This window comes from Nansenia antarctica (genome assembly GCF_963989245.1).
Source record: "Nansenia antarctica genome assembly, chromosome: 8".
NCBI classification, from domain to species: Eukaryota; Metazoa; Chordata; class Actinopteri; order Argentiniformes; family Microstomatidae; genus Nansenia; species Nansenia antarctica.
Window position 1 is genome coordinate 48,163,938 of NC_137678.1, and position 27,715 is coordinate 48,191,652.

At 42.9% G+C, this 27,715-nt stretch overlaps 1 protein-coding gene and 1 pseudogene across 2 annotated transcripts; one reads left to right on the top strand and one right to left on the bottom strand.

The window, feature by feature from the left end:
- Positions 1–4,217, bottom strand: LOC308164324 (F-box only protein 47-like; the record flags this gene model as incomplete). The annotated part of the gene is made up of 10 exons (XM_080538444.1): positions 1–98; positions 277–436; positions 590–732; positions 2,329–2,469; positions 2,667–2,840; positions 2,993–3,101; positions 3,187–3,264; positions 3,430–3,506; positions 3,762–3,914; positions 4,118–4,217. 10 exons carry the CDS (start codon positions 4,215–4,217, stop codon positions 1–3), a joined length of 1,233 nt encoding a protein of 410 aa, XP_080394570.1.
- On the top strand, positions 4,216–27,715 carry LOC308164325 (exportin-1-like; annotated as a pseudogene). Its single transcript has 25 exons — positions 4,216–4,247; positions 4,797–4,872; positions 5,056–5,135; positions 7,038–7,089; positions 7,367–7,411; positions 8,141–8,322; positions 8,715–8,763; positions 8,860–8,979; positions 9,390–9,518; positions 9,972–10,130; positions 10,352–10,549; positions 12,029–12,167; positions 12,391–12,480; positions 20,163–20,266; positions 21,353–21,509; positions 21,632–21,795; positions 22,059–22,193; positions 22,479–22,662; positions 23,646–23,752; positions 24,939–25,133; positions 25,493–25,661; positions 26,138–26,272; positions 26,745–26,904; positions 27,035–27,131; positions 27,569–27,715. The product of its transcript is annotated as an exportin-1-like (transcript).

A 27,715-nucleotide genomic window follows, 5' to 3' on the forward strand; every position in this document is an offset into this window, starting at 1 on the left:
CTACAGAATGTTGTAGAGAATCACAGTGTGGAAGTGAGCACTGGCGTTGAGGAGGCTGCAGAGGCTCTGGAAGATCTCAAAGTCTTCTTGATCGTTATCTGTGACAAGATCATTGACAGTTAGAAATCCGCATATGTCTACTTATTTTCACTGTTTTTCTATTAATGTGTTCCCAAATAATATGCCCTTAACTTTAAGATTATTTTAGTGCTACAAAGCTTGAAGGAATCTGGACCCTGATCTGATACGATAGTCTTAGTGCCTATAACAACTCACCAGCCACCATAATCTCGTACATCTCCATGGCAACCTCTGAGAACATGTTTTCCACGGCCTGGATGAAGGACCACTTGTCAGCAGAGGAGGAGAACACCTCACACACCTGCTGCACCATCTTGACGGACCAGTTCATGGACTCCCCGTCCTTCTCACACACCTGAGAGGGGGAACCAGAAATGTCAGTAGCTCAGGCCGGTTCAGGCAGTACCTTCCGATAAGTGGGCACAACATGGGGGAAATGTGTCTCTTAGGTTAAAAGATACCGGAACCCTAGAGCAGATAATAAAGTTATTTAGCAGCAGTGACTGACCAGTACGAGGTACACAATGAGTCGTGAGATCTCAAACAGGCGTCCATTGAGGGCCTTGCTGGTCAGCACGCTGCAGCACACGCTGTTCCCACACAGGAACAACAGACGAGCCACATTCTCCATGTGCCATGCCTGGGGGAGGACTGGAGGCCAACAGAACCAGCACAAAACAAAACAACTGTCATTCATACACACAGCATTCACACTTTACATTAACATTTTTGACATTTAGCAGACGCCTTTATCCAAAGCGACTTACAAGCGAAGTACATTTATCGCATGCCCGGTACACACATAAAGATAATCTGGGCGATTTTGGCCCAATTTCCCCCCTTCCGACCAAGGACAGCAAACCCCTGATTATCGGATGGCTCTAAAGATTATCCTACAAGATTATTCTGTGGTGTGAGGTGTGTTAAGAGTCAATTTCTCCCGACAATCTGCTCGGAAAATGGTCGGGGCCGATGATCGTAAATATTAAACGTGTTCAATATTTACGATCAAAAGTCTTATTGTCTGTGGTCAAAACTGACAACTCCCAAGTCCGATTGTGACGTGGAATGGAATGTAGCCACTCAAGAAGCCAGCTGACTGACGCGTCTTCTTCTTTTCGTTCTTCTGCACTTTATTTTCCCTGTAGCACATGGCTGCCTCTACAGGTCAGTCAGGGTACTACTACCCTGTTCACGCGAGACTCCAGACTGTCGGAGGACAGATCTTTATGCATGTGGTTGTATATTGGAGCACACCACACACAATACGATCAAGACTGTTCAATCCATGATTTTTTTATCTTCATGTGTGGGGTCCTTCTCAGATAATCAGAAAATCCTTATATGTGTACCAGGCTTAAGGTAAGTGAATCATCTATACATCAGTCATCATCGCACCATTTGCTTAGTGAAATCTATAATCCTATGGTAATGGTACATACTGTACGTGTGGACTGACCAGACATACAGTATATGTGTGGTGGCCTGGGAAAACCCTTCACATGGTGGCATTTTGACATTTTCATTTTTTAATATTTCCATAAATTAGAAGTATAGTAGCTATTCATAACTGGTTGAATGACTGAGATAGCCCTTTATTTTAAAAAGTTATGAGCATTTTAATGTAGCATGTCAAAAAAAGTGAAAGGGGAGAAATCCTCCCCTTTCTCCTCCGGGTCGGGGGAGGAGCCTATGCAGATCGGCCGGTCTCGTTTGTCTGCTTGTGATGCGGTGGTAGTCTGCTCGCCTCGTCGGTATGCGAGGGACAGATCCAATTGTGTGTCTTCTAGTTAAGATTTTATTACTTTATGCTTATTGTGAGCATCAGTAAACTGGCAATAACACAGGTGGAAGTATCGTCTCTCCTTTCGCTCATGTGTGCGTGCGTTGCTTAACTGAGAATGAGACACGTTCAACGTGATGTTGTTTCGCTAGCAAACTACCCGCCACAAAAACATCAAAATAAGTACTTTCTCTTTTGTTTTCTTAAAATGTTTATTCACCATAATGTAGTATGGAGTTCAAAGTACTAGAATACCACATAATATCAAAATCGCCAAAATCGCGATTTCCATCTATATTTGCTCTTTGCCACGAACGAACGCCAGCGACATCCGACGGGTTTTCCCAGGCCACCACACATATACAGTATACAGACAAAATAGTGTAAAAGGTTTGTCTACCATTCCTGGGTGTGTAAAATATAATCATTAAAAGTTGCCAAGTCCTCTGGGCTACTGCAGTTACCTATGAGCTCCTCCAGGATGGCCATTATGGTGTCGGTGGTCCAATCTTTGGCTTCCAGGTCGCTGTTTAGCAGGATGAGAGCCTTGGCCAGGTCCCGCTGGGCCACCCCAGCACGCAGCTGCTCCTGCCAGCCTAGCGAACCTGGAAAGAACATTCCCTTACACTACACATACACTTTGCCTTGCAACTCTGGCCAACCAAAAAACAAGCATTTCATTTGTTATTATTAACATTAGAATTTCACCATGTAATTACTAACAAGTGATTTATATACTGTACAAAAGTGCAACCAGTTTTTTTAAGGTAGAAACCGAGAAGGCCCATGTTGTCCCTCTCACCGTCTGGTAGCAGTGGTCCGTAGAGGATGAACAGCAGCCGGGCTTGGCTGACAATGGGCCAGGGTTTCAGGATGCGGGTCAGCCAGAACAGAGTGTGCTTGCGGTTCTTCCAGGGGTCCAACAGAACCTGTCTGCAGAACAGACGGATCTGTTGCTCCAACAGCTGACATGAACCTGAGGGAGAAAAAAGACATACGGATCACTCACGTCTCTCACACTCTTTCAATTAGCCTTTCTGTTTCTCTCTCTCTCTCTCTCTCTCTCTCTCTCTCTCTCTCTCTCTCTCTCTCTCTCTCTCTCTCTCTCTTATAGGGACAGACACTCACCTGGCTTTCCTGTGACCACTGACATGATTTTCTGCGGTAGATTTGTGAAGTCGCACAGGAAGTTGAAAACTCTGTGACACTCCAGCTCATTCCAGCCGGCTATCAATGTCTGTCAGTCAAACATTAACCATCTCAATACAGGATTCAGCCTTTGATATTAAATTGTCTGATGTTCTTTGTAACTAGGCTCTCACCTGTAGAAACGCTCCATAGCTGGAGAAGCCTTGGCATTGCACTGATTGAATGCACTCTTCCATCATGAAGCAAGGAACCTGAGTGGGAGGTAACAACTGTGTTAGTCTAAGTAAGGTTAACTAGAAAATAACAATCTATTCAATGTTGTCAACTGTTTGGTTTGTTTAGAAATGTGAGAATGTTTGTAGAGCACACACAGCTAAACATTGCCTCATCTGTCCTCCCTCACCTCTCTGTCTTACCTGTGAAAACTTGCTATATATGAACGTTAGCCTATCCTTTGTTGGCAGCAAGAGGGTACATCTCTTGAACAATAAACCTAAAACAATGAGCAAAAACAACAAGAATGTAACATAGTGACTATATTTGCCAACCAGGACCACTTGCTTTCCTCATCGGACCCCCTATGAAAGGAGATAGAAATAATACTTTGGTCTATCTACCTGATAAAGAATTACAGCAGAAATAATGTGGCTCTGAATATTTGTTTATTATAAACATGTGTGTTCTTGGCCAACCAACTAAGTAAAATAAAGGTAAATTAATCAAATAAAGCTGTTGAGGAGCCTCTCACCCAGCGATGTGTAGTGTTCTAGTGAGGACACCTCGGTGGAGTGATGACACCCCTGTACGATGGTCCTCTTCCTCCAGGTCTGAGTGGAGACATAGCCCATGATGTAGCGACTGATGGCCTTGGACACCATGCTCAACACACTGATCTGCAACACTTTACCACAACAAACAATGAGGCAGGGAGAAACATCTCATTAATTCAGATGCACGTCATTGGAGCTATACATATGTAAGACCATTTAGTACCCTGCCCCTGGTAACGGCTTCAATCAGAATAGTTCAGCCTCATAGATATGTCTCATCTAAATAATCATAATTCACCCATCCTGAAAAATGTCCAAAGCAAACAGAACCCACCAGAGAGTCTGTCCAGGATCATGTCAAAGACCTCGGGGGCCAGCCGCTCAAAGAAACAGTCGCTGGCCCGAACCTGACGACACTGGCTGCGGGTCGTCATGGTTCTGACAGGATACGGCCGGCGTCTGCGGTGATACTTGTGGGTCACCGTGAATTTCCTTGTCACTTTCGCCATAATAACTGGAATACTGTCAAGCCTTTATTGTCCCGCAAATAATCTAGAAGCGAAAGGAAATAGTTAGTTAGTTAAACTTGGTGGTTAGCCACAAACTGAAAAGTTGCTGGCTAGGATAGCTGCATGAACTTACCTAGCTGAGGAGAATGGCACTTGTCAATAAACCTTTGAAATTGTTGCCTTACTGAGCTTTAAATGCTCCTTCACAAGCTGTTATGTGTTCTGGTAAATATTGACACCACTGACATGAGACAATATAATATATATACTATAATATTATCTAAACTAAAGTCACAAACAGTTTTACCTCAGCCGGCGAGCCGCTATTGAGCTTGTGTGCTGCACAGTTCCTGCTCCCTCGCGAGGACACTCGCTGAACAACAAGGGGTGCGTTCGTAAATACGCTCTGGAAATCTGATCAGCACTCATGGAATGCCTGTTGTCCAATCAAATTACTTGGTCCGTTTATGACGTTGAACCCAGTGTGCGTTCCGGCGCTCTCAGAGCAAATGCACGAACGCACCCAAGGAGCGCTACCGCGAAATACGATCAGCTCGCGCTGCATCATCTGGCGCAAAAAGTAAACATTACTACTACTACTACTACTACTAATAATAATAATAATAATAATAATATTCGACTCTTTATTTGCTGTTGTTCACAACTGAAGTCATTTCGTCAACTTCTGACAATAGTTTAATGTAAATTAATGCTGTAGCCTTAGTTAAGGCGAGAGAGTGTGACTGTATGTTATGCATTACAGTACTATGCTCTGCAGATTCTGGAAACGGTTATCAAAACGCGATGGAAGATTCTGCCCCGAAATCAGTGCGAAGGTAAGCTGTGCTCACCCACCTGGCTTCTACCTGCTCAAGACTGAAAACAATCATCCCTTCTCTCTCTCTCACCCGTCGTTCCTGTCATAATCTCTACTATTTCTGTCATATTTTTTTTTTTAAAAAGACTGAAAACAAGAGTGAAAATATCCCTTTAGATGTGTGAGTTGACCATGATGACATTGAGCGATGTGTACTTGCTCATAGTTGGAAAAACTATGGGCAGATTCATTCAGACCTCCTTTGGAATATTGCTGTTGACACTGTGAAAAGCCTTAATTGTGCCAGAGACACACTCCTTTTACTGCCCATCGTGCGGTTGCCAAGTTGAGTGGTGTCCCCTGCTAAGCATGCCGGGTGGTTTTCTGCTTGGCTGGGTTGTATTCACCACTGCAGAAAGGTTGTATTCTGCACCCTGGCACTTCTTTACACGAGGAAAAGACCTAAACTGCTGTTTTGGGATTGCAAAGACGTTAAGTCTAGTGTAGCATCCTAAGGTAAACTTGCAAACACTTGGTTTGCAGTATCTATCTGCTCTGTTTGTTTAGAGGTCTTTTAGATCTTGGTAAGGGCTGGGCATCTTGGTAGATTATCTATTTGTTTCCTCAATTGTTGACATAGAAGAGCCACTTAATCATAGAAGCTCTGTCTGTCCTCACGCAGCCAAAGCTCCATCCACTGTGACTAGCGTCTATAGTCCTATGTAGAGTATGTCAACTGACAGCAGTACAGAACGGACAATTAGCCAATTGTTTTGAAAATCTTAAAAAAGTAAGTTTGTTATAACTCTATACCTTCCAGGTTTTTTTGTTGTATTAATTACTGTCGATATGATAAACCGACATGTTCAACGAAAGTGTATAATTCCATGTTTTCTCCCTGACTACTTAGGCTGACATTCCTTTTTTCGGTAAACTGATTTGTTGTTTGCTGCTATTTCTCCTTACCCAGTAATGCTCTCACTGCGATGGAGATCAGGGAAATAGATCTGTGATCTGGACATAGACAAAAGACAGATGGAAAAGAATCACACAAAAGGTTTGAAAGAGCTGTACCTCTGGCTTTTGATAAGACTCCTGAAATGGAATTGGAATTGGATGTTTTTCTTTTATGTGACAACAAAAATAGAACTAATCAAGTTAGTCATGTTCATGTTCCCCCCTACAATGTATTTTCTCATTGACCTGTGACTTCCCACTTTACTGTAGATGCCTGACGTTTGTTCAAGTGGCAAACCCAATGCAGTGCATGTCATTTTCCCCTCTTACCTTAGAGTTGTACCTCACTGCTGATTTCTGAGCACTCTGATTTCAGTTAATTTACGAACGGTCAGTTAAAAGTCTATACAAAATGTAAACATGGCAGACACCAATGATAACATTATCATCATTTTTTGGGCGGCCAACAAATTTGCTGCATATATATATATATATATATATATAATATATTGTATAGATTATTGTCTGTTGTTATAATCTGTCTAAGTCAAAATGTAGCCAGCATATGTAGCCATCAATGTATTGTCCATCAATTAGAAATGATTGGGCCTCTTTAATGCACCTTTTACTGTATTCTACTTTGTATGTAATCAGTAGTTCCACAGACAGTAAAGCAACTGGCATAGACAGCTCTTTGCAGCTTCAACCACTCCAAAGCCACACAGCGTTAACACAGGGTTAAGACTATCTGCAGCATGCATGACTGCAAACTGGATTAGAGAGAGGAAAACACTCTGCTAACTGCCTCTTCACCATGCTAGATGATCTGTTCAGGGTTCACCTATGTGCACTGGACCAGAAGGTGGTGTTATTTGTAGATGGACACAATAGTTGTTTTCCAGGCAGCCCTCTATGAAGGGATGGTCCAGGCAGCCCTCTATGAAGGCACGTCTTGTTCTTTCTGCTGGCAGGGATGTGGTTGGTCTTATTATCAAGACTTCGTCAGATGCAACAAATGTTGAGGTGAGTAATGCCAAATGTATCTGTTATGATTTTGGGAGATCAAGGAAAGTTACAATCATATGTCTCTATGTTTTGAATTAATGTCTTAAAGTACGAAGGATACAGCCAGCATACATCAGGCTCATTAGAGACCTAGTTAAATTAGGTTTGCATCTACATTCACAATGACTGTAAGCAAGCAGAGACATACTGTTAATGACATCTGTAACATTGTCATTTTTACAGCATTACTTAAGGTTTATGCCTATGTTAGATGATAGTCTGATTTGTGTTTCAGAAAGAAAAAGTGTACATCGGAAAGCTGAACATGATCCTTGTTCAGGTAAGAATTTTGAGGTGTGGGAGGGGGCAATTAGATCTCAAGAATATAGGAAATGAATTCAATTTTCACAGTCAATTAAACTTCTGGGATATCGATCTGTCCAGTTAGGAAGCGTAAACGATTGTTAATCAATCTCACCTGCTTTGGTGCAAATGAAAGCGACAACAGGTAGACAGGAGAGGCAACAGCAAGACAACCCCCAAAAAGGACATTATTTTGCAGGTGGTGGCCACAGACCATTTCTCTCTCCTTCTCCTTCCTGACTGATTTTTCTCTAGTTTTGCATTTTAGTGCCCTTGGCACTACTGGTAGCACGAGGCGCTACCTGCAGCCCATTCAGGTTGCACAGGTAGTCCAGCTCCTCCAGGATGGCACATCCATACATGCTGTCGCAAGAAGGTTTGCTGTGTTTCCCAGCAAAACCCTGTTTGGCCTCATAAGCACCAGGGGGGTAGAAGAAGCTAAAAAGTCTGAGGTTTAAGCACTGAATAGGTACTGAGTAAGCGCCATCGAAAATGCATTTTCCCACTGTGGAAAGCCAGCCACTGACTGTGTCCCTAAATGTTTTTGCTGACGTTGTTTTGGTCTCTGGACAGATCATCTATGGTTGGTCTATGGTCTGACTTTACACGTGTGTATGTGTGCCTGTACATCCTGTACATGTGTGTATCCCCTAAGCTTGACATCGGGCTGTGTGTTCTGACCCCTCCTCCCCTCCACCACGCTCAGATCCTGAAGCAGGAGTGGCCGAAGCACTGGCCCACCTTCATCAGCGACATCGTGGGCGCCAGCCGCACCAGCGAGAGCCTGTGCCAGAACAACATGATCATCCTCAAACTGCTCAGCGAGGAGGTCTTCGACTTCTCCAGCGGCCAGATGACCCAGGTCAAGGCCAAGCACCTCAAAGACAGGTGTGCTGCTACTACTGCCCCGTACACACCCTTAAGGCGAATATATATGGACCTCACATAGATGTCACCTCACATATCTGGGCACCTGTACACTAGTAACCTGATTGGTTACGAGGCAACCCATTGAGAGAGAAAAAACAGTGTATGATCTAACCTGATTTGAAGAGAGACTGACATTTAGTGGTGTGCAGAAGTCTATGGTAGAACGTTCAGATGTGAACAGGGCAAATGGTTAGAACAGTCCGGCTGAAGTGTGAATAACCCATTGCATTGTAATCTGTCCAACGATGTGTTTGATGATTTCCTCGCCGATCACGCTTTCCCATGAGCCCACTATCATAAAGAGTTCCCATGGTCCTTTTGTCAACTTTATGGTTTCCTCTTTCTTTTAGCATGTGCAACGAATTCTCCCACATTTTCCAGCTCTGCCAGTTTGTTATGGTAGGTGAAGCCCCTTCCCAGTGTTTTGCAACAACAGATCATTTACACTGATCTCCCCTTGTCTTTGGTCGGCCGTTAACTATGTTTTGTTACCAGGAAAACTCTCAGAATGCCCCGCTGGTCCATTCCACTCTGGAGACCCTCCTGCGATTTCTCAACTGGATTCCTCTGGGATATATATTTGAAACCAAACTCATCAGCACACTTGTGTACAAGGTACCCCCATAGGCCTCATACACACACTCACATACAGACACCAGTTAATGGTCACTGCCTAGTTCCAAACTGGTCCCCTGCCAACTGTCTCTATCTGATAATAATAATAATAATAATAATAATAATAATAATAATAATAATAATAACTTTTTATTTGTATAGCGCTTTTCCTGCAAACGTTGCAGCTCAAAGTGCTCCATTATTGCATTTAATAATTCATATATCAATATAATAATATATGATATGATATGTAATACCAAATATTGGTAACCACTGCAGCAAGAATTGCAGGTAGCCTCTCAAACGGCAAGGTTGAGCTATAACCATAGTGTTTACCTGTCCAACATTAACATGGCTAAATAAAGTTAAATAAATAAAATAAATACCCGTTTCACTTTGCTCTCCTGTAGTTCCTGAACGTGCCAATGTTCCGCAACATGACACTGAAGGGCCTGACGGAGATCGCCGGCGTGAGCGTCAGCCAGTACGAGGAGCAGTTCGTCACTCTCTTCACCCTCACTATGTGTCAGCTCAAACAGGTGGGCACACACACACACACACACACACACAGTGATTTCCCTCAAATAGTTAACACTAGAACAGCCATGGATGGGGTCATTTGACCAAGTGAGTAAAAAGACAAATGTATACCTTTGCACTCGATCAAATTTCAGGACCCTCCTTTCATGACTTTTCCTAGATATGTGCGTTCTACCACCCAGTATCCTTACATTTTCGAAATCACATCAGGATAAACTAGTATAGTATATTTAGCAGTTTTGCTGTGTAGGAGGCAGGCTAATTTACAAGAGGCACAGCTTCCCATTCTAAAGACTACGGTCATGACCCCCGAGGCAGCCTTAAGAGTAGGTGAAACAGGCACGGCTGTCCTAGTGTTAAAGACCCACACACAGTCAAACACACACTTGTTTGTGGGCTAGTTAAACACAAATGTCTTGGGTGTTGAGATCCTCCGTGTCTCTCTCCCCTAGATGCTTCCCATGAACACCAACATGCGGCTGGCCTACTCCAATGGGAAAGACGACGAGCAGAACTTCATCCAGAACCTCAGCCTGTTTCTCTGCACCTTCCTCAAAGAGCACGGCCAGCTCATTGAGAAGAGACTGAACCTCCGAGAGACTCTTATGGAGGTGAGAGGAAATCTCGCGACATTTATCGAAATAAGCCTGGATTGTCCTTTAGCGACATGATGGAATTGTTTAAGATTGTTTATACCTACTTATGTGATACATAACCAATACCTGTGTTTACACTTTACATTTCTTCGTTATCTGAACGTGGTCAAACTCTCATCCGAGTCCATTGACTTCTTTGCGTTTAACTGCAAATGTCCATGTTTTCCATCCCCCAGGCCCTGCACTACATGCTGCTGGTGTCGGAGGTGGAGGAGACGGAGATCTTCAAGATCTGCCTGGAGTACTGGAACCACCTGGCAGCCGAGCTCTACAGAGAGAGCCCCTTCTCCACCTCCACCTCCCCGCTGCTCTCAGGCAGCCAGCACTTTGACGTCCTGCCCCGCAGACAGCTCTACCTTCCCGTGCTCTCCAAGGTGAGGAAAGATCCATGTAGCCTATACATGCACCGTAGTGTCAGTGTGTGTGAAATTACTTGCTCAAAATATACAACTCCGCCTGTCCAAACTGCCAGAGGCATTTATCTATTAATTCATTTAGCAATTTTGTTGACAGGAAAAGTGCACATTAATCAACATTTCACACATCAACGCGTCAATAAAAATGTAGTCCCTAGGCAGAATACAAAAACCACAAAGCATAACATCAGACAACGACATAGACAGATTATACATGATTATACATGCATCAGATGATATGGATGCTTGGATTCTTCTTTATTTGATGAATGAGTATTAATTATTCAGATACACCACCATTTCTGGAACAAATTCTGTGTCTCAATAAGTTGTGGGGACGGCTCACATGTTTAACTGTGTTCAATACATAAAAAGAAAAAAGAAAAAAACGTAACTGAATAAGCAATGGAATATGAAAGGCAGTTGGAATTTCACTTTGAAAACTTCATGGATATGATGTCACCATGACCAAGTGCAATCTGTACTAAATGGAAGCCTACGGAACACTGGTAGGGCTTTCACACCGGCAAAGAACCGTGCCGGTTCGCGTTCGCGTTCCTTGGTGCTGTCTGGCGAACGAGCCCGCGTTCATACCAGTGTAACCTGAACCATCCGCGTTATCAACGCTGGGTGATGAAGGGGCGGGATAAACAAACATTTCACAACTAGATGGCAGTTACTTCACTGGAAATGAAGATAATATCTTCCACTACAGTATCTGAAATAAACACTATTTTCTATGAAACAAAACAAAAGACACTTTCTACACGCGTTCTTTTACTAATCAGCTGCTCCGTTACTGGAATAGAAATGGCTTACGAAATTCGCGTTCGCGCATGTCCGCGCGGGTGTGCGTGTGTGTGTTTGCTGAGCATGTGAGGAAGATAGAGAGAATAATGACACTTTTGATATTGTTTTGGATCACTAATGATTAGATTTAGATTAGATTACATTTGGTCTACTTCCTCCTTGCTGGTCTCTGCAGCCTAGAATATGACACACCCTCTGACGACGTCACGGTTCGCGTTTTTGGTTCACTTGAGAACCACTATTTTTTGGTGCCCGCTGCGAACCAACTTTTCAGGTTCCGAACCAATTGAGCTTCGGTCTGAACGCGCCGGCCGGTTCCAGACTTGGTTTGCGAACGCGAACCGGCACGGTTCTTTGCCGGTGTGAAAGCCCTAACAGTAAGGCTCCCATTTCATACAGATTGCAGTGTGGGGGAACGCATGGTGACATCATATCCATGGAGTTACTTTTAGTACAGTTAAAAATGTGTGAACACACACACACACGTAGCCAACGGCGCACGCTGTGTGCGTGTGGCCGGTCAAGTGATCAGGGTTTGTGTGTGCGTTGGCATGTAGTCAGCGTATGTGTGAGTTGCCACATGCCGTGTGTGTGTGTGTGTTGACAATTTGTAATCCCCCGTAACAGGTGCGTACGCTGATGGTGAGTCGGATGGCCAAGCCAGAGGAGGTCCTCGTAGTAGAGAACGACCAGGGGGAAGTGGTCAGAGAGTTCATGAAGGACACAGATTCCATCAACCTCTACAAGAACATGAGAGAGACTCTCGGTGTGTGTGTGTGTGTGTGTGTGTGTGTGTGTGTGTGTGTGTGGCGTATGTGTGGTGTGCGTGTGTGCGTGCACATTCATCTCCACAAATCCATTACTGTATTCTGACTGAATCTCTTCATCATTGCCTCCTTCCGTCTTTGGGAGTATCTCCTAAGCAGCCCACCATGGTGGAGGGTGTCCAGTATTCTATTGACCTCTAACCCTAACCCTCAATGTTCCAGTGTACCTGACCCATCTGGACTATGCAGACACAGAACGAATCATGACAGAGAAGCTGCATAACCAGGTCAACGGGACGGGGTCATCCCTATGTTCCCCGGGTCCTATGTTCCCCGGGTCCTATGTTCCCCTGTTTCTTAGCAAAAAAAAAAAAAAGGGTTCTATGTTCCCCTCTTCCGAAAACTTCCGAAAAAGGGTTCTATGTTCCCCGCTTCCGAAAAAGGGTTCTATGTTCCCCGCTTCCGTATATTCCCCGCCTGCCGTTGTGTCAAGCGACCCCAGGTGTCGTTATGTAGTACTGCATGTTTTTTTTTTTTTTTTTTTTTTTTTTTTTTTTACAACATACACAAATACATAATTATACTGTTAGGTTTTTTTTTTTTTTTTTTAAACAACATACACAAATACATAATCATACTGTGGATTACTATGTGTACAACATTATTATATGAACAAAATGATTATATGTACAAAACCTTTTGTAGGTAGGACACTATTGGACCTCGGCCCAAATCTAGTACTGAACCTGACCCCCCATGCTAAACCATTTGGAAGTACAGTATACTAGGACTCCAATTCAGACACACTGGGGGGCTGTCACAAATCTACTAACTCTAATCAGCCTGGGGCCTCATTCATAACGGGTGCTTAGATCAAATGTTGATCTTACCCGTGTCGTACGTAGAAAACCACGTCAACGTAGTGATTTATAAAATGTCAACGTGAGTCAATTTGATCGTGGAAACGATCGTAGCTCGACGTCGAGTATTCAACTTGCTTACGTACATTACCTACTGGTTATGCGGAGTTATTACAGGCATGTGAGCTGCACTGGAAAAACGTTGCCTATTGTAATTCATGCAAGTGGCTCGTAATAAAATTAACGATGTTGTTATCAGCCGAGAAAATGAGTTTAATTCAAGATTGAAAGGGAACTAATGTTTATGATTGTATTTCAGTCTTTCTTTATATCCCTACGGAGCTGTCTATCTCTCTTCAACATGCCTATGCCTTGCCCGGCCACGCGCTAAATGATACTGGATTTCGAGTTGAGTCGGGATGAGGGGGAATGGCATCCCCCCTGAAATAAAAACAGTCCAAATCATCCCCCTTCTAAAACTGCCATCCCCCCTTTCCATCCCTTATGTCATTTTATCAATGAACGTGGTATTACTGCCCTCTCCCCTTCCAGACGCACGCCTATATAATATAGTATTAACGCCCTGTGATAGCGGCTCAAATAGCGGCTGAATGAAGCCAAGTGCTATAATATAATATAATACAGACAGTATATAATATTGTCAGTATTGTCTGTCTGTATTATATTATATTATAGCACTTGGCTTCATTCAGCCGCTATAATTGAGCCTCTATCACAGGGCGTTAATACAAACCTCATTCACCTGCGTTCAATTCCAAGTATGTTTGGTATTTATAGAAGGAAGCACGTACGCAACTTTAAACCATCTCAGCCCGTTTTATAAATAATGCTCACGTCCGTTTAGAAAAATGTGCTTACGTGAAAGTCAAAGATGACGTTCAAGTATTTCTTTATGAATGAGGCCCCTGGTCTCACACGGCAGACGTCAGAATTCGACGTTGATGGACAAACATTAATCTGCTCTATTCATACATTAATCTGCTCTATTCAGACATTAATCTGCTCTATTCAGACATTAATCTGCTCTATTTGTGGTGTTATGTTAGTTAGAACATAAGGATAATAAATATATGGTGTGACGCTTATGCTGTAGACCAATGGGAATGAGTTGGGGATAGAGGGGAGAGCATGCACAGTGGGAAAGCGGGCAGAGTGGAATGAATGGTGGAACTGGATGGTTAATAAAGTACGTGATATATAGTTAACAGTTGTCTCACGCGTTTACATTACGAAACACGACACTATTCAGACATTAATCTGCTCTATTCAGACATTAATCTGCTCTATTCAGACATTAATCTGCTCTATTCATACATTAATCTGCTCTATTCAGACATTAATCTGCTCTATTCACACATTAATCTGCTCTATTCACACATTAATCTGCTCTATTCATACATTAATCTGCTCTATTCAGACATTAATCTGCTCTATTCAGACATTAATCTGCTCTATTCATACATTAATCTGCTCTATTCAGACATTAATCTGCTCTATTCACACATTAATGTCTTCACAAATGACCCAACTCTGATAGTCTTTATATCAAATCTGAGAATGAAATTCAGTATGCTAATTATAAAAGGGGTATGCTATTGATAATATGAATGAATGAATCAATGAATGGTCTTTATTGTCATTGATATAGTACTGGTTTACATAAATAAAGGCTATGTACACTATCCACTATACTATACTGTACAAATAAAACACTGTGCTGTACTCTATGCTATGCTATACCTATTCTAACATTTCCTATTCTCGGCAACCTTATGTACCCTAGGGTTGTCATATTGCACATAGTGTTATTGCACATTCATTTAAAGTGTCGCAGTTTGCAGGCTTGAAATGTACATATCATTGTAGCATGATATGCTAAATGTAGCATATCATTTAGATTGTTTAATGTATTGTTTTAGATAATTCATTATTTTAAAATATTATTTTCTTTAGATAAACAACTAAAATAAAAAATCTAAATTAGATGCTATTGATACTGCATAGACACACATTGATATAATATACTTGTATGTGTCAGGGGACAATGTTGCACTCTGATATTTAGTGTGTCTCTGTTGCGCCCTTCTTCTCCGAGTCACCAGAGGGCGTAACACCCCCTATCAATTGTTTTAAGGTCAATTGTAATTGAGCTTGAGTTACAAGACTTCCTCACATACCGGTATGTTGGGAACACATGCGTAGTGACAATGGCTCAAATAATTACTGGAGACCGAGGGGGGAAAATATTAGTTCTGGATAACTTTAGGTACCAGAAACACCGCACAAATTTACAGAATATTCGGTGGCGGTGTTGGAGAGAAGACTGCCGGACAGTTCTGGTTACAAACATCTTTGATGTAGAGGGGGTCAATCCCAACATAGAAGTTCGGGAGGTCCGCGAACATGTGCATGCCCCCGATACACAAATGGTGAACAATGCGCAATTTCGCCAAGTGATTACTGGAGAGGTGGTGAGAGAACCCACAGTACCAATCAAGCGCATTTACGATGCTGAGTGCGTAGGTCTACAGCGGGGCCGTCCCATCCAGCGTGGAGGTCGCGGGCAACCTCCTCAAAGATTCTCCTCAGTTAGGTCTGTTATGGCCAGAGCCAGAGCTGCAGTAATCCCTCCCGTCCCAGCTACCGTTGATGATGTAAGGATCGACGGTCAATGGGCTGAGACATGGAGCAGAGACCATTTCCTCCTGCACCAAGACAGTGAGTGGGGCATAGCAGTGTTTTCCACAGAGGACAACCTGAGACAGCTGCGACACTGCAGGACATTATACATGGATGCTACATTCAAGTCGTGCCCACGCCCATACAACCAAGTATTTACTATACTCGGGGACATTCATGGCTTCGTTGTCCCCCTTGTACATGTCCTCATGGAGCAACGTACAATTGGACACTACCGACAAGTGTTCCAGTGTGTCAAAACGTCACTCAGGAGAATCACCCACCACCTTTGGCGTCCGCGTAAAGTCATCTGTGACTTTGAGCAAGCGCTGAAAACTGCTCTTGAAACGGAGTTGCCACAAGCCAGAATCGGAGGATGCTACTTCCATTTCAACCAAGCCTTGTGGAAGAGGGTACAGGCACTTGGATTGGCTGGTCCATTCCGTCATGACCATCCACTGGCAGCAGTCATCCGCAAGGTTTGTTGTGTTCTGTCTGCACTGCTGTCTGTCCTGTGTTGTTTTGTTTGCATTGCATTTAGAAATGCTCTTACTGTAACGCCAAATCAAATTCCTATATGTGTATGCTTAATGTGTATGCATAAATGGCAATAAACGTTATCTCATCTCTCATCTCATCTCATCTCATCTCATCTCAAGGTGATGGCCTTAGGACACCTGCCTCTGCCTCTGGTCCAGATCAATTTTGATCTTCTCCTCAACCACAGAAACACCAGGCGTGCCCTGATGAACCACCCTGAGTTACAAGACTTCCTTGCGTATGTTCGTAACACATATGTCCATCCTGGAGCGGCCTTCCCACCAGCGATGTGGAATGTGTTCGAGAGAAACATGGAGCAAAGGACCAATAATCATGTTGAATGTAAGTGTAACAATGACAGATCTGAACAAAAAAAATATAATTTCATCTAATAACTAAATCTGAAGTATTAAGTTAATTATTTTATATTGTTAATATAATATTGTCTGCTAATTATGGGTTAATTCATTCTTATCCTATCACCTCTGGGCCTGTGCGTATATCGAGGTTTAACTATGAGCCGAAACAAAAATTAACGAAACATCAAACACAGCAGAGGACAGGAGGGCTCTTTAAACAGGTGGACGAGTTGCCACGTACAGGCGCGCTAATGATGATGGACATAACATCAGTCCAATCATGGGCGGGCACCGTGATTGAGAAAGGATTAAGAAAGGATTTAAAATTGTGAAAGGAGGAGACACAGAGGGGAAAATGTTCAATGTCAAAATGTTCATGCCAAACTAATAACATTTAGGGCCTGATTTACTAAGATCCCAAATAACGAATACTAATTGAAGTTCACACACAGGGGAAGTTGAGATATACTTCAAATAAGGCCCGCTATCTTCTACATTGGAAAGATCAACAATCCTCACTGCACACCGTTAGTAGATCAGCCTGCAGATGTAGAACCAGTTTGCACATTAATAGGCCATTAATAGGCTAATAAGTTATAATTCTGTATTTTTGTTCTAGCTTATCATCGTACTCTGAACGATGCTGTCCAAGTGCGCCATCCTTCACTTTGGAAATTCCTTCGGCACCTGAAGGATCAGCAAACGCTTGCAGAGGGTAAACTGGGGATGGCAGACAGAGGCCACGCTCCCCCAACAAGGAGACGGAAGTGGAGGGAGTTGGAGGCCCGTCTACTGAGGCTGAAAGGACAGTACATGCAGGGCCACAGAGATCTGGCTTCGTACTGGAGGGCTGTCAGCCGTAGCGTCCGTATGGGCTAGATTTCCACATTTATTTTGATAGCACTTTGGCCTATGTTGTTGTTATTATTATTGTTATTGGCCTAATTGTGTTATTGTTATTATTATTATTGTTATTATTAGTTAGAATAAGCTGTACGCCATTGTTTACGCCATCATGTATGCCATTGTTTACATGTTATTTAGCTCTTTCATTTGTTTTTGCCAAGTTATTGCTGTACCATAGTTTTGTTATTGAAAGATGTCTGTACCTTTCCAGTTTATATGGACCTGTTTACTTAGTAAGCCATATAGTTATTATTACAATATATGTGATGCCAGAGTTAGGACTGATAATTGCACTAGAGCTCATGTGTCAGGATTACCAGGTTTCAGCAGTGAAACAGTAGGCCTCTCCTTATTAGTGCCTGACTACTAAAACACTAGAGTGAAAGAGACTACATCTCTGTATGCCAGGATCCCCCGAGGATTTGATGTGTGCAAGAGGATGTGTCACACTCTATGTGCTACGGATACTGGCTAGTTACTTAGGGATTATATTATGGGATATGTGACACTGTAACCTAGAGACACACTGCGCTGTTACGTGACGTCCTGCCAATGGGATGTACAGTATTGTCTCAGGTTGGCATTTTGATGCTTGGTCTTGGAAACAAACACCATGTTTGCACAAACATTGTTTTTTTTTTGTTGTTGTTGGTTGCAATAAAAGCCTATATTTTGGATTGATATCTCTACTGTATTTATTTGATTCCGTTTGACCAAAATATAGAAAAAAAATTTCTTTAATCCATGCATACAATTGCAAATGTTGGGCCGCTACCCACACGTTTAGCTGTGTTGCTCATTCCACAAATGCATGATCCTTACAAGTCATACCTCGTTGTAAAAGTGACTAATCAGCGGGTCATTCCACTAAAGGTGGATCAGTATAGCGGCGCTCAGGGAACTCGAGATTGGAAATCAAGCCTCAGGTGATTCCTCGAACGAGGATCAGCCTTGTGTCATCAGTGTTCACAGAAGACAGGCTTACAAATCTTCGATATGGGCGCGTGCACGCAGACATAAAAAGCCCTGAAGTGTCGATCTGTCGAAATGAAGATACTCCACTCTGCAGGGGTACTACATTTGCGCAGCATTCCGAATTATTGATTTTTATGAAGACGGAAAAATAAGATGTAAAATAGTGCAATACTGCCGCAATTAACAAGGCGAGGGAAATGGTTTGGCAAGAAATTGCTGACCGATTAAATGCGTAGGTCATACTAGCCCCAGTTATTGTTATATGTTCATATTTTAATAAATGAATATTACTACTGTGGTGATATCCGCAGCAGGCTACAAACCGTCATATCGCCACAATGGCCTAGTGGTATTGACTGCTGCCATAGGATTTAATCGTCATTTTATATCAGTGGTTCGAATCCCTCTTCAGGCGCACTTTTTACTGCATTTCGTTGTCTGAATCTAATCTAAAATCTCATCTAAAAAAGTATTGTAGGCTATAAAATTATGGTGCAGGCTAATTTACAAGAACTGACACGATTACAATGGTGTTTGAAACATTTGCATGAAATCTTCGGTTAAATGTAAAAAAAAAAAAAAATGAATGACTTAGTCAAGTCTCGAACTCGCAACCTTTGGAACTCCAGTCCGCAGCTTTAACCACTACGCTAGCATGACAGCAATGCAAGTTGTTTCTTTTTACACTCTTTTCTTTATTGATATATCGATTTATCTATCACACTTTCAAAATATCAAGTTATCTATCACACAATCAAACTATCGATCGATCACACTTTCAAAATATCAAATTATCTATCTATCACACAGTCAAACTATCTAATCTATCTATCTCGTGTGAAGTGGGAACTAATATTTCCTAGGGAGGAACTATCGTTCGGGATGTAGTTTCCGCCTGTGAGCCTTTTTTGACGCGCGTCTCACTATAGCCTGTGTTTTCGATTTCGAAGACGTCACTCACTGTGCTACGAAAACTGGCTAGTTACTTAGGGATTATATTATGGGATATGTGACACTGTAACCTAGAGACACACTGCGCTGTTACGTGACGTCCTGCCAATGGGATGTACAGTATTGTCCCATAGGTTGGCATTTTGATGCTTGGTCTTGGAAACAAACACCATGTTTGCACAAACATAGTTTTTTTGTTGTTGTTGTTGGTTGCAATAAAAGCCTATATTTTGGATTGATATCTCTACTGTATTTATTTGATTTCGTTTGACAAAAATATAGAAAAAATATTTAATAATGTGTATATATATATATATATATCACTGGTGTTCTTTTAGGAATATAAGATTTTCAATTCCATCTCGAAAATGATCTATCTAGGGAGTTATATAAAATGCTGAGACAATACTATGACATTCATTGTGTTCTTCATTATTTCCAAGTCATCTTAAGACCCCCCCCCAAAAAAAAAAAAAAAAAAAAAAAAAATCAAACTCTCATGCAGTACCACATAACGACACATGAGGTCGCTTGACACAACGGCGGGCGGGGAACATAGGACCCTTTTTCGGAAGCGGGGAACATAGAACCCTTTTTCGGAAGCGGGGAACATAGAACCCTTTTTCGGAAGTGCGGAACAGGGGAACATAGGACCCGGGGAACATAGGACCCGGGGAACATAGGCATGCTCCCAACGGGACAGAGTGGTCATGGAAGAACCTCAACACGTTGTGCTGGGCTATAGGATCTATTAGTGGAGCCATGCATGAGGAGGATGAGAAGAGGTTCCTCCTCACTGTTATCAAGGTAGGGACGATGGGGAGGGGTTTATAGGGCACTGTGGAGATTAAATAGGCTTTAATGTGGCTCAATTTCAGACCTGGATTAATATGGCAAATCGGCTACTTAGTATTTGATGTGTGCTTGATTAAGTTTGCACTTTATTGTACTATGCATTTAACAAAATAACACTGCATTTAATAATAACTTAAATTTACATATGTTTTTCAATGTAAAAGATAAAGATATATCTTTATGTGTACAACTAGGGATTGGAATAGATAAGGTGCTATTGATACCCTATTATCAATTCTGCTTATCCGTTCAATTCTTGATCGATTCCTGATACATTTTCTGGGTAGAAAAAAAAAAGTAGGACAACTGTTAGGGAAATATTTAAGTATCTAAATAGAAAATAGAGAAAGGTAGCCTGGTTTCTTCAAATTGTATAGAAACGGTATTTAATTGTCTTATGCAAAAGGAGAATAGTTTACAAGCATGACATCAGTCAAATCATTCTCAGAAAAAGTCCAGACAGAGAAGAAACATGGATTTTTATACACAGGTAATCAGTCCCGCCCTCAGGTAGGGTTCAAGCCAATCACAGTTATTTCCTGTCCACATCTGTGATGAGGAGGGGCTAGCTGTGGTGCAAATTATGTCACAAAAGTAAAAGTAAATGTCTTCTCAATAAATAAAATGTCTTATCAGGCACTACAACAACACAGGTTTTCAGAGTTAACGCAGCTGTTTTATTATCTCGCGTCTCTGAACACAGTGTATAATATTTGAACATTAATTAAAAAAAAGAGTTTGACGTCATCATGACGCACACGTTTTTGTAATGAGCAACTGTGAGCGCACGCGCAAAACATGCCGGCATCGATAAGAGGAATCAATAACCTCTGAGGCATACGATTCCAATGCATCAAACAATTTGGAACCGGTTCTCAACGGAACCGGTTATCGGTTCCCATCCCTATGTTTAACACATTTTTTAGAAAGCAATTTTGAAAAAGAAAGCAATCCAAATAACAATTAGACCCGATACTGCTTGATTCGTGGGAAATTGGACCGCTTTGTTAACCACTCGTCTGTGTGTGTGTCTCACAGGATCTACTGGGGCTGTATGAACAGAAGAGATGGCAGGACAACAAGGCCATCATAGCCTCCAACATCATGTACATCTTTGGCCAGTATCCTCGATTTCTCAGAGCCCACTGGAAGTTCCTCAAAACCGTGGTCAACAAGCTGTTTGAGTTCATGTACTGTGAGGAAACCACTGCATCTGGTCGTTGGTGTTAGTGAGGAAGAGGGTATCGGGTTTTTAGATTGTGTGTTAGTGCTGTCTCAGTCTCTTTTTCTGTTTCTTATTTATTCTCCCTCCTCAAGTGACCCATGACTGTGTACAAGACATGGCGTGCGACACGTTCATCAAGATCGCTCAGAAGTGCAGGCGACACTTTGTCCAGGTGCAGGTGGGCGAGGTGATGCCCTTCATCGACGAGATCCTCAACAACATCAACACCATCATCTGTGACCTCCAACCACAACAGGTCAGCTTCAGCCTAGACACAGATGGACTCATGTAGGGTTCATCAGCTGTCCTGGGTAGCTTTTAGGTTAGCAGGCTTTTGACCAACACACCTGTTCCAAATAACGAATATAAAATGATAGAAATAAAACGAGATAAAGACTTGCTAGTGAACAAAAAAGTATTTCAGTGTCTGTTCATGATTCCTAGATGAGTTGTTGTGCTAACCGTTGTCCTCTCTATGTTCATGTTGTGTGTGTGGTGTGTGGTCGTCGGTGTCTCCAGGTTCTCACGTTCTATGAGGCGGTAGGCTACATGATCGGGGCTCAGACGGACCAGGCGGTCCAGGAGCACCTGATAGAGAAGTACATGCTGCTACCCAACCAGGTGTGGGACAGCATCATCCAACAGGCCACCAAGGTGAGACACAGACCAGCTATGTTCTATACTGGATATAGAGCCCGACAGATTTTTTATTTTTTTTTCAAAGTTCATATTCTTTTTTAAACGACACGATACTAATGTTTTAACTTAGAAGAGTTCAGAAATCAGTATTTGGTGGAATAACCCTGCATTTTCAATCACAGCTTTCATGCGTCTTGGCATGCTCTACACCAGTCTTTCACATTGCTGTTGGGTGACTTTACGCCACTCCTTTTCAATTTGAAAATAAATGTACTAATGTACCCATTCCCACCATGATAGAATGTGGACATCCTGAAGGACCCAGAAACGGTGAAACAGCTGGGCAGCATCCTGAAGACCAAAGTGAGAGCCTGCAAGGCCGTGGGCCACCCCTTCGTCATTCAGCTGGACCGCATCTACCTGGACATGCTCAACGTCTACAAGTGTCTGAGCGAAAACATCTCAGCTGCCATTCAGAGGATGGGGAAAAAACTGGCGGCCATGCTGGCCAATCCCTCCCACCCGATGTACTGCGAGCTGGCGGGGATGAGGAGCAAGTTCAGCCACAGATTTGTTCTCCCCCGTCAAAGTACAAAAAGATTTGGACAGTCCTTTGTTCCAGCTGCACTCCGACTCTACAACCAGGCCCTGCAGGGTGGGGGAGACCTGGAGCTGGAACTTTGGAACTTGGAACTTTTTACTTATTGAGCCTCCACTGTTTTATGTATTTTATTGAATGTTTTCTGTCTGCCCTAACTGAGCTGTTTGACAACAAAATTTCCCCATTGGGGACAATAAAGGTTTTCAATCAATCAATTCAGACCAACGGTGTGTGTGTGTGTGTGTGTGTGTGTGTGTGTGTGTGTGTGTGTGTGTGTGTGTGTGTGTGTGTGTGTGTGCGTATATAGTATACAGCACTGTCAAACTGAAGTGTGTGTGTGTGTGTGTGTGTGTGCACGTGCGTGCGTGCATATACAGTATACAGCACTGTCAAACTGAAGTGTGTGTGTGTGTGTGTTTTATGGTGGTCACATTTTCCCCAAAAATATGTTCCAACACCTGGAACCTGTTAGCTTTTTATTGTATTTTCTCTTTTATTTTCCTCATCAAAATTAATGAACACTTTTTCATATGCGTCTTAAGAATTCACAATATTTTGGCTGTATTTGGCAATATTTGGCCTCCACTCTGCAGAGAGTAACACGATGTGACAGCCCTAGTTGTTATGTCTAAACCCTTTTAGACGTATAATTCCCAAATAGGAATGGGGGCAGAGAAAACGTTTGGTAACAACATAGAGCTTTAGAGAAACAAACGCCGGTGTACAGACATGGCACCACGTACTCCTCTGACAGGGGAACACTTCATTACCTATAAGGCCTTTCTCATCTAACTACAGTGGCTCACCTAGCTCAAAAAGAACACGTTCAATATATAACATTAGTGTGTGTGTGTCTCTTGTCGTAGGAGAGATGGTGACCAAACAGCCCTTGATAAGGAGTATGAGGACGGTGAAACGAGAGACGCTGAAACTGATATCGGGCTGGGTTAGCCGATCAAACGATCCACAGATGGTGAGAAGCTGCACACCGATATTTCTACTCCAAACATCCATGAAAAACACAGATGTTTCAATGAAAATCGACCTTATTTTTAGATCAAACAGGAAACCATGCCTGAACTGTTACACACATGCCATGCTATGCTGTGATTTTCGGCAGTGATGCAAGACACCGTTGTCTTCAGCACTATTGTCTTATAAACCCTCCTGACCTATTAGTCGCACAAATCATCTGTTTGATTTCCTGCTATTCAAATGGAATTTTTAATGAATGATATTTCCATTAGGATAGCTTTCCTGACCCAAAGTCCTGGACTGAATCAGTCTTTCAATGGGATATCTCCATTGTGGTTGCTTTTTTTTGGGGGGGGGGGGGGGGCTGTGGCTCAACTGGTAGAGCTGGCAACTAATGATCGCAAAGTCGGCAGCTCGCAGCGTGTCCCTGAGCAAGGCACTAAACCCCTAATTGCCGGGGTCACCTATAATGGACTGGAAAAAAGAAAAAAAAAAAAGTGTAGTGCTGAGGCACAAATATGTACATTTCTAGCCTGCAAACTGCGACACTTCAAATGAATGTGCAATAACACTATGTGCAATATGACAACCCTAGTCGTCTATCTGTACAGTATAGTATAGTGGATAGTGTACATAGCCTTTATTTATGTAAACCAGCTCCTTCCCTTCTTGTGTTCTTATAGTTTTTTTTTTTTTTTTCTTTCCTAGCATCGGGGGAGCCACCCCTCCTAAATTTCGTTGTTTGGTACCTGTACTATAGCAATGACAATAAAGACCATTCATTCATTCATTCATAATGGCTGTGAGCCCTTGCCTAGATGCCCCCTCTAGAGAACAAATGCAATCTGGGAAACCGGCTCATTGATTTTTGAAGGTTAGGCTTATAACTAATTTATGAGCTCAGTGCAGCGTTTACCCTATTATAATCCCAAATATAAAGTGGTATTACTCCATTGTCAACCAAGTATATACACTCATTAGAGTCTAAATGATCTTCAGCTGGACTGAAATCCAGTGTACACAGTGTGGGTCCATAAGACTGTAAACCCTGGTGTAATAGTCTCAGAGACATTAGTGTTGGAGACTTAAACCCACAAAGCCTGTCCTAAAACAACCTGTTAGGAATGCTCTTCAGTGTAGTCGTGTTGATCTGTTCCAATCCAATGTTTTCCGGGGCATTCTAGGTGGGAGAGAAGTTTGTCCCGCCACTGTTGGATGCGGTTCTGATCGACTACCAGCGAAACGTCCCTGCCGCCAGAGAACCTGAGGTCCTCAGCACCATGGCGACCATCGTCAATAAACTAGGCGGCCACATCACAGGGGAGATCCCCCAGATCTTTGATGCTGTTTTCGAATGCACCCTCAACATGATCAATAAAGTGAGTATGATCACGTTAACATGGGATAAGTTTTAACATGTTGCCATGGGGTGCGTTCAGTTAGGCAAAATGTTCACAACGTTGCATATAGAAATGGAATACAGAGCATGAATCCCTATTCCACATTACACACCCCGTTTGAGAATCTAGCTGACGGCTTTGAATGGTGATCGAGGCCGCCTGTTTTGGGTGGGATGTTTAAAAGTTCAAAAATAAAGTTACCGAGTGAGGAATGCACGTAGGTGGTGATTGAGGGTAGGAAAATGTTTTACAAACTCAACGCCGAAGTCTGTTGCTTATGTACCTGGGTCTCATCTGTACAGTATGTCCCTTTGCCTTGTCTTTCATGGTTTTTCCAGGACTTTGAGGAGTACCCTGAGCACAGGACGCACTTCATCTACCTGCTGCAGGCCGTCAACTCCCACTGCTTTCCAGCATTCCTGGCGATCCCACCTGCCCAGTTTAAACTGGTGTTGGATTCCATCATCTGGGCCTTTAAACACACCATGCGGAATGTGGCTGACACGGGTGAGGATAAGTTAAACCAACATTGTGTCATACGTGTCACATTCTAATGCTTTGGTCCGCATATCGGGATCTGATCGAAATAAAACTTGAATACATTTCCGCGTGGTTGTTGAAAATCAATGACACATCGCTAGTCAACTAACACAGCTTGTTTTGTGAGCCTGCTAACAATGTAAAACTAGTTAACTAGGTAGCAGTGGGAATTACTCTCCGAATCCATTGCGTTGTTGCAGTATTTTGGCTTGACTAGCGAGTTTGTGTCGAGAATCTCGACAAGTTGAAACGTAGTTCCGTGTTTCAAAAGAAAAGTCGGAACATTTTGATTGGTTGCTGATATGCGGACCAAAAGACTAGAACGTGTCACGATATGTACTGTACGTGTGGTTGGGGAGTCCAGATCAGCCAGTACGGTCCCTCTTTAGTAAGTGTGTGTGTTGCGTGTGTAGTAAGTGTGTGTGTTGCGTGTCTCCTCCCAGGTCTGCAGGTCCTGTACACGCTGCTGCAGAACGTGGGCCAGGAGGAGGCGGCGGCCCAGAGCTTCTACCAGACCTACTTCTGTGACATCCTGCAGCACATCTTCTCTGTAGTCACAGACACGTCACACACTGCTGGTGAGCGTGTGCATACATACAGTCACTGCCACAGAGAGTGGAGGTGATGGATGTATGCAACATTGGTCAATGTTTTAGGGAATATATCTCACAGAATATAGTAATGCGAGAATATACACAAGGCCTGCTTCCACATATTAATAGAGGATGTACTGGTGGTATGAGAGATACCTCAACTGCTGCCTAGTATGATCAAATGAGTCTATTTAATTTTTTGCCTATTGAACATCAACGTCATGTTGCGTGTTTTTGCCAACTCCCCAAGTCCACTGACCCTCCCATGTCCTGCACCACCTATATCAGTCTTACATTAGTGTTACATTACCAAAGCATCACAACATTTTAGCCTCCGGGCTGGACAGAGTAATGAAAACACAGTGTTCATGTAACTCAAGCCAGTGTCATTGGGTTTCTGCCGTCTGCCATGTCTCTTTTTCACGACTCCGTACGGTTCTGTGCTCGTGTCTTCCAGGCCTGACCATGCACGCGTCCATTCTGGCCTACATGTTCAACCTGGTGGAGGAGGGTAAGATCAACACCACCCTCAACCCCTCCAGCCCTGTCAACAACCAGGTGTTCATCCAGGAGTACGTGGCCAACCTGCTCAAAACAGCCTTCTCCCACTTACAGGAGTGAGTTTTAACATTCTCTTTTTTCCTAACTTAGGTTTCGAGTGTCTTCTGTGTATTTGCTGTGTTGTTGATGATGTTTATGCCAGCCAATAGTATGTTGTCTCATAATGTTATGTGTCCCTTCCTTCAGTGCCCAGGTGAAGGTGTTTGTAACCGGGCTGTTCAGCCTAAACCAGGATATTCCTGCCTTCAAGGAGCACCTTAGAGACTTCCTGGTCCAGATTAAGGTGAGAGTCCCTTTTTAAGACCACCTTTGATGACGTCACAATTCAACATTCAAATTCAGAAGTGGATTATAGAGCCTGGAAGTAACTAATAGTTACCTCAAAATTAAAGTAGGCATCCCAGTGTGACATAAATCAAGTGTTTTAGACATGTTTTAATGAATGGATCCCCTTTCTAAACAAAATAAGTCTCAAAAGACTAAGTGAAGGTAACTCAATGTTTTCCCCCCCCAATCAAGCAGCGCCATAAGCCTACATTAAAGGGAAGGGATAGATGGATAGAAGTTGTTTTCCTTAGTGAGCTAAGATGGTTGGATGCTGAGGTATGGTTTCTATAAATAACTGTTCGAGTGCAGGGCCAGGGGTCTCTCTGTCTCTCTCTCATGCACAGTACACTGATACGCGTCCCCCTCCCACACACACACACCCCCTCTCTGTAGGAGTTTGCAGGTGAGGACACCACAGACCTGTTCCTGGAGGAGCGGGAGTCGTCACTGCGCCAGGCGCAGGAGGAGAAACACAAGCTGCAGATGTCCGTGCCGGGTATCCTCAACCCCCACGAGATCCCAGAGGAGATGTGCGACTGA